General features: G+C 39.2%; 1 protein-coding gene across 1 annotated transcript in view; it reads right to left on the reverse strand.

Annotated features, from left to right (window-relative positions):
- LOC138934916 (aminopeptidase N-like) overlaps positions 1-10351 on the reverse strand; it is a 106919-nt gene extending 96568 nt beyond the window's left edge. Inside the window, exon 1 of the mRNA XM_070299068.1 lies at positions 9873-10351. Coding sequence (XP_070155169.1) covers positions 9873-9905 — 33 coding nt within the window. The 5' untranslated portion in view covers positions 9906-10351. The remainder of the gene's footprint in view (positions 1-9872) is intronic.
- Between the last annotated feature and the right edge of the window lie 673 nt (positions 10352-11024).

Here is an 11024-nt window from a genome sequence, read left to right on the forward strand (position 1 = left end):
ACCCGGGTCTAGGCACTTCGTGAACTTCTGACCCAGAATCTCGCACAGCGATGAAGTTCCGCGGGATATATATTAAACATTTTAAATGTTCCAAACTCGCGTTTCTGTATTATCAGTTTACGTGTTTATGTGTGTGTACTTCTCGTAAAGTATTCAGGGAGAGCTCAGTAAATATTCGGTAAGAGATTTAAAAATTATAATGGAAATTTTTTTGAACGATATTCTAAGAATATTTTCTTTAATGCTTAATAATAAAAATATATATAAATAATATTTGAATAAATGTATATATCTCGTACAAAATATATAATGATCAATAAAAATATATCTCAAAAATATTTTCCTGCTACGTTCCGCGAATTAAAATACATATAGATCGTTCTCTCTTTCGCGTGATTTCACCGCGAGATATCCTGACGAGATTCCGTAGATTTTCATCGCGCCAGAATACGGCCTGCGAGCGGAACTTTTCTTGCATCGCGGAATCGATATAGATCGCCAATTTGATTAAACACATTCGATGGCAATTGCGATGCGTCTCCGCTATTAAGCGGAGTAATTGATCAGTTAATAATGCACGGAATATATATTGCCCAATGACGGGGGCGATTCACGAGCGGTAATCTGGGATCGAGAAAATCGGCCATCTCGCCGAGACACTTAAATCACGCGACACCCACATGCGTCTCTTTCGTGCACACGTGCGGAATGGAAACACGCGCGACGCACGCCGATTTGAATGAGCGAGAGGCGAGGCTCGCTTACGACGATGCATTTTTATCACGCCGCTATAATAGATCCGGAGAACAATAACGCACCAACACGACAATGTCTATTATCGGCAGCGTATTATCAGGTCACGATAATTAGTTTCTCTACTTGGCCGAAAAGTATGCAAAAAAAAAAAAAAAGAACAATCGACCGGATCCACGCAAATACAATCAGGCGAATTAATTATGTGCAACGGTTTTATTTAATAAAGTGTCATTGAAATTTTATAACAAATTTTATATTGCATCGTTAATGCGATCCAAAGGATATATCGCCGTGAGGAAGAGTTTATGATCGTCGAGGCATAATGGCAAATTCAGCCATTTGGAATTTATCGACCAAACCGATTACAGCTGCAATTACGGAGCGATGAGCAATACGCGAGCGAAATTCTTTAGCGTATCCGATAGATTTATCCAAGACTAATTCAAAGTATTCGATATTGGAATTTGAAAAAGTGTGTCGGATTAAAGTCCAAAGGCTAAGTGAATAACAGTACTACATTTGTTAACATATTTTGCTACGATCACCGTGCATCGTAGATCGTGTCTAGAAAGGCGCCGAGGCACGGAATAATCTCCTCTGTAAAACGTCGTCACGGTGTATACAACCGTGAATCCGTGCTTCTAGATTTCCGCGACGAAGAACGGCGGCATTGGGGCGTTAAAGCGCCATAAAAGGCGTCTGGTATGTATGTGTGTGTATTTGTATGTGTGGTCGCGCTATCACGCGACGAAATATGGGGAAAAACGAAGGAGAAAGGGACGAAAGAGATAGAGGAGCAAAGAGAACGAGAGAGAAACGGCTGTAGATAACGCCGCCTGTGATAAAGCCGACTGCGCGCGCGCGTTTTGTTTCTTCTTGGTATTGACGACTAATGACGGCATATTGTACGTAAGAAAACGATCCTTCGTGTCGGCGCATTATATAGCATAAGAGAGAGAGAGAGAGAGAGAGAGAGAGAGAGACAAGTGAGAGAAGACTCTTGAATTTAATGTTCGCGAATTCTTGTTTCGTGGCAAAAAGCACTATCATCTTTGTTAAAAGATCTAGGAAAATGATTTCGCAAGGGAGTCAGAAAGGCTAGTCTGTAAAAAGAGGAAGGGACGGGGATAAAAAGAGAGAGAAGGAGATATCAAGATCGCCTCCGCATGTCGCTTAAGTGCGCTCATAAAACGACTCTAACATTTCATCTGTTCTTATTTAGCGACGGATTACGCGCGCTTCGCCGGACAGTGCGAATTAAATATAATAAATACCAAGATTTCTCTCTCTCTCTCTCAATCGTATCCAATCCGTTAATTAAGCAACGAATTATCGTCCGATGAAGTTTCGTACCGTTATCTCAAACGAATCAATCAAATGCTCGTAAACTACTTCGAAGGCGACTTCGAAGTTGCAAGATCGTACAAAGTGTAGCGAACGAGCTTGCGTCCAGTTTATCAATATTTTTGTCCCGCGTTTACGACAAGTGCTCGCTAGAGCGAGAGAAGAATATTTTGCGAGACGAATAACTGCATGGTTGTGTGAATTCTCTTCTTTTTCTCTCGATCGTGTAAAACGAAGTAATGGTTCGCGGAAACTTTTACGACGAAAACCGTAATAAGGATGCGCGCGAGCGTTCACACTCTGGTCCATTTGACGAAGTCGCAATTTACTTTCCGACGAAACGATCGAATAATATTCACGCACGCTATTATGTTCCAACATCCGCTTCGCGATGTATAGAATGAGTGTGAGAATCGTTTAAATGCCTTAAGTTTGTATTTTGACAAATATATATATTTAATAAATTGCAAATATAGGCATTGTAAATTTAATTTAAGTTATATATATATATATATACAATCTTTCTAATCTATAACATAAAATCTCTTTTTATCAGAAGGTTATATTTTTCTACCCGAAAAATATCTGCCTTTTACGCTCGAGATATTCATTGATGTAGTAAATAATAAAAATATAAAGATAAATATATAATTAAGCATATAATAATTATTTTATTATATTATATGTCTCTTTCATTGTCGTGATTGTACTATATATAAAGTACTGTGTACCATATCGTAAAGACAATATATTTAGCTTTAAAAACGTACCACCTACAGTTACACGTCATTGCGCGCGGCTCCCGAGGCGAAGCACATTAATTAATATGTTTGGCATTGTGTGGTCGCTCGTCGAGATCCTATCTCGCGCTGCGGGTTCCCGCCCGCTCCTCGATGTTCCGCGATCGCCGCCTCGCGATCGTACGATGTGACGAGATTGCGCCGCGATACCGCGCTGAGGGAAGCCCTTTGTCCTCGCGTATCTTGCAGTGTCCCCTTTGACGAGACTAGATCCCCAGATTAATGAGAGCCAAGACCTCCCTTACTCGTTTCATTCTACCTATGAGGAGAAGTGGATTCCTACGGTGTGCGATTTTCATCCTCCCGCCTTTTCTCCCCCCCCCCAATCCCTATTCTCTTCCTCGTTGTTGCCATAATTTGTAGAGTTCGCGTCGTTTGAACGCGGTTGAATCATTTTGACATTTCGCCCCTGGCATATTTTGTACTCCGACTAAATCTGTAATATAACGAGAGGAAGAGAGCGCTTCGCGGGTAGACTCCGAGAACAGCTGATTTTGACAGAATCTATTTTTTAACCTTCAAGAATTCTTTTCTTTGTCCTCCTCTCTCTTTTTCTCGTGTATATATGGCGCTACTTCTGAATATGAGTGAGTATATTTAAAATTTACAATATACACGCACGTCAAATTGTCATATTACATTGCTTGCGTCAAAGGTAATTCTAACTTCGCAGTCATAGATGTGTCGAGCACAATCACATTCGACGTATTAGCACAGGCAATGTCACGATCGATACGATACTTCCTACAACTTTCTACGTTGAAATTCACAGCGTGAAATCGCGTATTTCCGGTCTGCTGGGTCAAGAATGCCGTGGAAGGGATCGTAGCAGAAAGCGCATATTGCGGGTGTATCGTGCAGTAAGTTGTGGCCAGCAGGGTCGTGGGTCGTACCTAGACCGTCCGGCATCATGAGAACACACGGTTTAAACCCAGGCACCGGCCTTCTCTCGGCGAGAGCCTCTTACACGCGGCGACTAGCTGATGACCATCGTCCACCTGACTCCGCGAGATTTATCGCGCTCACGATGGGTAGATATAAGGTATACACGTACCTACGTAATACACACAAACACTGCGTAAATCCGATTACGTCTACATATATATAGGCGCGAATGCCGGGACCAATAGATCCTCCGCGCGGCCCGGAACTCCGCTTTGCGTGAATAATTAAACTCTTATCTTCCTTCTCCGAATGTTATTAGAATTTCCTTCTTCCTTCCCGGTCGCGCAACGCCGTTGCCCTATGAACTCGAACGATGTTTCAACAGTTGATACGAATAATACGGCTGACGTAACAATCGGACAAGATGAAAGATGTTCACGGTAATTTCATCTATACATTCGTATTTCTCTGCTTAAGGAAATGCAAACGACAAAATATACATAATTCACTCTCATCCCCGTAAAATAATTTCACGATAACAGTGTATTATACTCTCTTATGATCTCTTGTTAAATCGTTAAATATATCGCTTTAAATCGCAACAATCGCGTAAAAATATAGGTTTTCTTTTTTAGTAATTATATATCCGGTCTACCTAAAATTTTTTAATTGATTAGAATTGAGTCTCTATGTAATTTTAGCACGTTTTTATACGCATCCCGGCAAGATAATTCTGGTTCGCGTGTAATTTGCGAACCGCGTAGACCTGAGAAGGGGTAACGAACTCGTTCGACGTAAATGTGCCGGGGGCTATTAGATATAATGAGTTTATGAGTTATAGTGTTTAACCGCCATTAGTTTTTATAAATAGTCGTGACGTATACGCGAGACTTTTCTTTCCGGTCGAAACATTCTCCACACCTGTACGATATTGCAACAGGAGATAATAATAGGTTTAGAATTCGCAATGTGTCGTTGTATATGAATTACTAGTGCTTGGCATCCTGTTGGAAAATCCTCTTTTCTTGCATATAAATCGGATCGCATGTTCCATTTGTGCGAATCGAACGTCGAAATTTACAAGCGCTTAATATTACAAAAAATCATTAAACTCGTAATTCCTAGTAGCTTTAAGTAATAACCAGCTATCGATCAAACGATATTTTTACACAGCACTGGCGTGTTTGGTTTGAATAAATTATTTCGCAACAAAAAAAATATCTATGTTTTTGATTTAAATGATTCATTCGATAGACATTTAAGTCTTGATGACAAAAAAATCTTTTAATTATTATAATGGAAGTTACAAAGAAAATTATAAAAAAATTGGTGTAATATTATAATTTATATATATATAATTTGAACTATTAGACGAAAAAGTGATGTTGAAATATTTAATATCCGACCCTAGAATTTCAACGCGCATTGCACAGCTACGGTGATTTAACGCAGTTTACGAAACGTACGCGCCGCACGTATCAACGCAACACGCGTGACTGTCGTGCCCGCGAAACGATGCCTCCGCCGTGAGAGAAGACGCACGAGTGTCGCTCACCGAGCTGGCAGACCGCATTATTTAAGACGCCACCCATTATACGTCTTAGCGTATTATTTCGCGAATGGTAGAAACGCATGTGTTTTCGTCCCGCGACGAGACACGAGTTACGTTACGTTTTTCCGGAGCGCGATTCGTACCACCTACGAGAAGTCGGAAGAGTCTTCTTCGCGAAGAGATCCGCGACGTTTCTCAAGCGAAACTTCAAATCATGGCACACGCGCGCCCGTAATTCATGATTATGATGCATCACGCACATTGTGCAGAATAACGAACGCAATATTGAAACGACACGCTAGAACACACCTTTCCGGAACAAGTGATATCTTGCTTAAAGTTAGACTAATGCAAATAAATCAGATACATCCGTAAATAATCGTTATATTTTATTAGATAAAATAAGAAAAAATTTCCGCAACACTATTAGTTTCTTTATGCGTTTACTATTTAGTCATCAATTAAATTTTTGAAAGTTCTAATAATATTTTATTTAAGATAAACGTAATTTTAAGAAATGTCAAAGAAGACCAAAGAAGACTAAAAATAAATCGATAATATTAATAAATTAATATAGTGTAATATAATTAACTTATTTTACATAATTCGAGAAATAAAAATATAGATTTAATTATTTTCACTTGCAGCAATCATTAAAAATAATATATATATATATATATATATATATATATATATTGATTTTGATTGAATTGTTCAATGTCATTGTATATTAAATCACACAAATAAGAAATATATATATTCAAAACTTTATATTTATCACATCAAAAGCGGTCGCTTTCACTCTATCGAAAGCAATTTTTATCGCGTTTCATTATACAGCCGAATAGATTAGCCGATCTGATTTTTCTCATTTACCTCTGAACAGTAAGTAGTAAGAACGACTCTGCGACGACTGTCGATTGCACTCGAAGCATAATGCCCGGCGCTATTAAGAAACGCGCCCGGCTAATCGGCAATTTCCCTCTCCCTGCATTCGAATTACGCGCATGATTACACGCTACTACCATCGTCCGAGAGCAGAAACAGACGTATCCTGTAATAAACCGGGGAGATACGGACGATGCTCGCGTTTTCTCGCAAAAGAGAGAGCGACGCAAGAAGGTGTATGTATTTTTGACTCACGGTCATTTCTTTGCCGAGTAAAATTCCGGGCGGATTAAAGAGTATGCCCTGCCAAGAAACGGAGACGATAAAACTGCGCACGACAAAGATTAAAGATCTTTCTGACGATGCGACAGCTTTAACCGAATTGTCGGAGAGGCAATTACGCGACGTGTAGAGAGATTAACGCGAAATGCAATTGCGAGTGATAAGTTGGTCGTCTTCAGGGTAGCTTTCTGATAATGTAACACGATATACCCCCGCTATAATATATCTTTAATCGAGATGCTGCCTTCCGTTAGCAGCTTTATCGAATATAAGAGGACCATTCAACAATTGGTAAAATGTCAGCCGTAAAAAAAACGATGTCTCTTTAGAAATCGCAGCAGGAGTTAAGATAAAGAGTTTAGATAAACAAAGAGATATTAAAGGAAAATCGTGTTTCTTTCAATTTCAAGCAGTATATTTATTTCGGAGAGAAATCTTAGACAGAGATCTCTCTAGATAAATCGTTTTCGATGAAAAATGATATTTTTCCATAATATATATTTGAAACGAAAATATTGCTCTCTTTCTGAAAATAATATTTTCCCTTGACAGAGAATTGAGAGCCTAAGATTAAAAATCCATTAACTTTCGTGTAGATCGACACTTTTGCGTAACAAGACTCTTGCTGCCTCCGGGAATTTTGCCTATCATAATTTTTAGACATCGTTAAGGAAATCATCAGCTTGGGCATCAGCTGTTTTTGTATATTTCCGACAATTAATTCTAATATCCGTTTATAAATCGCCTACTCGATTTCTCAAAATCGATCTCCGTTATCGCTCATAAATCTCATCTCTCGCGATAGTATGAAATAGAGAAAAGGGTATATATTTATACAAAATAGGAATATAAAGGATAGATTCCGCGGCGCGTCAAACCAACCGTTCGTTCCGCCATCTTCACCGGCAATATCCAGAACATATTTCATGCCTTATTGCCGACTTCTTGTTTTCGCATCGTTCCTCATTACATTGTCGCTTTAGGGATACATTTCCTGATTCCGTAACGTTGTTACTGTCCGAGTGATCTCGCCGAAAGATCACAATAATCTCTGCCCACGATCTCTCACGATATCCCTTAGAGCCGAAACGCGATTGTGCGAGCGCCAAGTCTCGCGTTCTTGTCGCTTCCGGGCGAAATATTTTTCGTAATCCCGACGGACACAATACGTTAAACATCACGAGAAATTCCACATTGTCCGCACCATTCTAATCTTTCGATTGGTTTGCCGCACGGATGGCTATTCGACAATAGCCCGTAGCATCGGGCGCGGTTTCCGGTACAGCATTTATATTAATTCATAAACCGAATGCTCACATTTATCATCCAAGCGTTGGCTAATTTACACTTTTTATTCGCGTTATAATACTAGTGAAAAAAGAAGTCTACTTTAAATCGAGAAATTAATTTTCGAAAATTATGATTAAAAAATTAATTCCAGAGAAACTTCTCCGAGGATATGAGGGAAATGTTTTACGGATCCCTGGTTTTATTGCACGCGAACGATAACGCTACGATGACTGCTCCTCGTTGAATATTCCAATGAATGAATTAACGAAGCGTTCGTAATTCGCAAATAATGGCGTTTATTAGAAAAGTCTTCCACCAAAGCATGAATTTTTTTTTTTTTTTTATAGAATACTTTCTTATCCCACAATCGAGAGAACGCGATCTAATAAATCTATAATAATTTTTACCGGGAGCTCTCCTGCTCGTCGGCGATTTCTACGATAAAAATGGAAAATCGATTATATCTCGCCGCTAATAATGTTAATTTATTGCGGAATCGGCGCGCATTCGATCGGCATTCGGGGACCGCGTAAAGAGACGCGATAATTTCAAGAATCCAGAAACCTTGTATAATAAAAAAAGAGCCAATCGGCTGAATTATCGAGCGGCGAGTTTGGCGCGGGTGCTGTATCGGATCGAGATAATAGCCTTTCCCTTAAGATAATTATCGGTATGTTCGTATATCAACCGTCTGTCGCGTGAATGTTACAATGTTTCTTGTACACTGGTACACACGCATACGTACGGATATATTTGCAAATATGCAAGTTTATTGTGAGTAAAAAGGTAGATTTATCTCCACTTCAAACTAATGAATGCTATAAATGTAGCTATAAATGTTGCTTATTTTGTTGAAATCCTCCCTTAATCACCTTCATTTTCTTCCTCCCTAGTTATACCATCCATACATACATAGTATGTACGTTGGTCGAAGCACGATAAGAAGAAGTAGGCGACAGAGAAGACAGAGGAGATAGCCGCAGAGAGAAAGCGGTGGAGGTACAGCGTGTTTATAGATTACGATATGATACCGGGTGGCGAATAAATAACTGTATTAGGAACAGGGGGAGGCGAAGAGGAAGCAGGAGGAAGCGATAACATCCGGTGGCAATGCAACAACCGCTGTACAAGGAGTGTCCTTCGTCCGACAAGAGGCGGTACGCATCAACGCGCATATTTCTATAATTATTGCCGGTGTTCTTTGATCTACCTCACAAACCGACCGCTTTCTCTTTCTCCCTCTCTCTCTCTCTCTCTCTCTCTCTGTCCCTTCGTCCATTCTTCCTTCCGTTTCCCTCTGCGCGTTCGCCGATACTTACCTTCTCGCAAAAGGCGAATGGTATCGTTGCGAGCGTGCAAGCGCGATTGCCAATAAGCTGATAATGAGATGCCGACGCGCGTTTACGCAGCACCGTGTGCGTACATTTTATACGTACACTTGCTTTCGCGGCAGAAAAAGAAGGAAAAAACAGCGTGGATTTCGATTAAAAAAAAAAAAAAAAAATTTAATTGGCAAAAATTGAATTTTTTATGATTTTCATCGATCTAAACTCTCTTCAAAATTCTCTTTAATTTTTCTGAATAAGATAGATTGTTACTCTTCTTTTTCTGCGCAGGATAATATAAAATATCGCATATTATGCGTATTATGCAATCATTTAAAAGTCTATTTAAATCTAATTTTTGAAGATATCGTTCCGATTTAACTGCGTAAGAAAAATAATCTTTAACATTACATAATGAATAAATGAAGAAACTTTTTGCGTATTTAAATTATTATTTAAATTATTATTTGTTATTATTGTCAATAACGGATATACATAAATTTCACACGCAAACTATTAAAACTAATTACTTCTATAGTTTCGTCTAATAAAATTTATTCTTCGATTATTTATTTTTCGAAAGGAAATGTGTAATTAGATAAATATATATTTACAAAATATTTACATATTTCAATAGACACTGTCTCGACATGTCATTAATCGTCAATTATAATCGCGTTCGATATCTTCTGATATTATCACAATCACATTTCGAGGAATGTGATATGACGGTACATGTAAATTACTCACTTTATCGTTCCTCGATGCCTTCTCGGGCCTCATTCTCCTCTCTTATTCTGTTGTAGCTTCGTTTTAGCACTCATTCACGTTAATTGCAATTGCGCGCGCATTAATAACTGGAATATAACGATCGCGCGACATTTCACGCGGCACTCCTAATGTAAATCTCGTATATTTTGACGACGAATATTTTGCTTTTACTTTTTATTACGACGAAAGAGCAACGCGAAAAATACTAACCTGTTCGCGCGATTAATTTCGGTTGGACAAATTATACGAAGCGCACAGTGTTTTAAAGTGGATGGATCTTCAAACGCGCAATCGACAATTATCAAGTTACTCTGTTTATCGCGTTGCTAGGCAACGTCTCGCGACTCGCGGGCTCGATCCGTTACATATTGGCATCTTTGTCTATGCTCGAACGTCGACAATTTCACTCTGACATTGCGATGTTATAGACCGAGTATTAAGTAGCGGGGATCGTTGAATATTAGACAGAGGTAGCGTGCTTTGTACCATTCTGTCTTCGTCTTTTCGCTCCCTCTACTTTCCTGTTTACCGACGAAAGCTCTTTACCCTACCACGCGTCGTTAGACAAAGACAGATTGACGATCGTACTATCTCTTTCTATTTGTTGACGCGTTTCGTCTACGGGACAAGGTAGAGACGCGCAGACTATATATTATATGTCTATGGATATTACGTAAAAAAAACCCTGTTAATAGTTAAATACACGCGATAATCGCAGATATTAATTGCTCACATATCTTCGCGATTCTTAATTATATTAAATAAATACGATTGCGTTTTTTCAAAACTTGCACTTACCGTTGACGCTTTGATAGACAAGGACAGCGAGCATCTTCCCGCCTGCTCGCTGGCGTCTCTGCTTTATTTATTATTACGACGAAAGAACGCGAAAAGAGTATTAAAGAACGACACGATTGATCTCGATCGAATAGATTACACGACGTACATAGAGTTTTAAAGTGGAGGATTTTCGAACGCGGTCGACAAGTATCAAATTCTGTTATTTATCGCGTTGCCAGGCAACGTCTCGCGATTCGCGAGCTCGATCCGTTACATATTCGCATCTTTGTCTATGCTCGAACGTCGACAATTTCACTTTGATACTGCACGATAATATATATAAAAAAAAAT

The sequence above is a fragment of the Polyergus mexicanus genome, unplaced genomic scaffold (genome assembly GCF_030449975.1).
Source record: "Polyergus mexicanus isolate NDT 795.1 unplaced genomic scaffold, iyPolMexi1.0 SCAF_7, whole genome shotgun sequence".
Classification (NCBI taxonomy): Eukaryota; Metazoa; Arthropoda; class Insecta; order Hymenoptera; family Formicidae; genus Polyergus; species Polyergus mexicanus.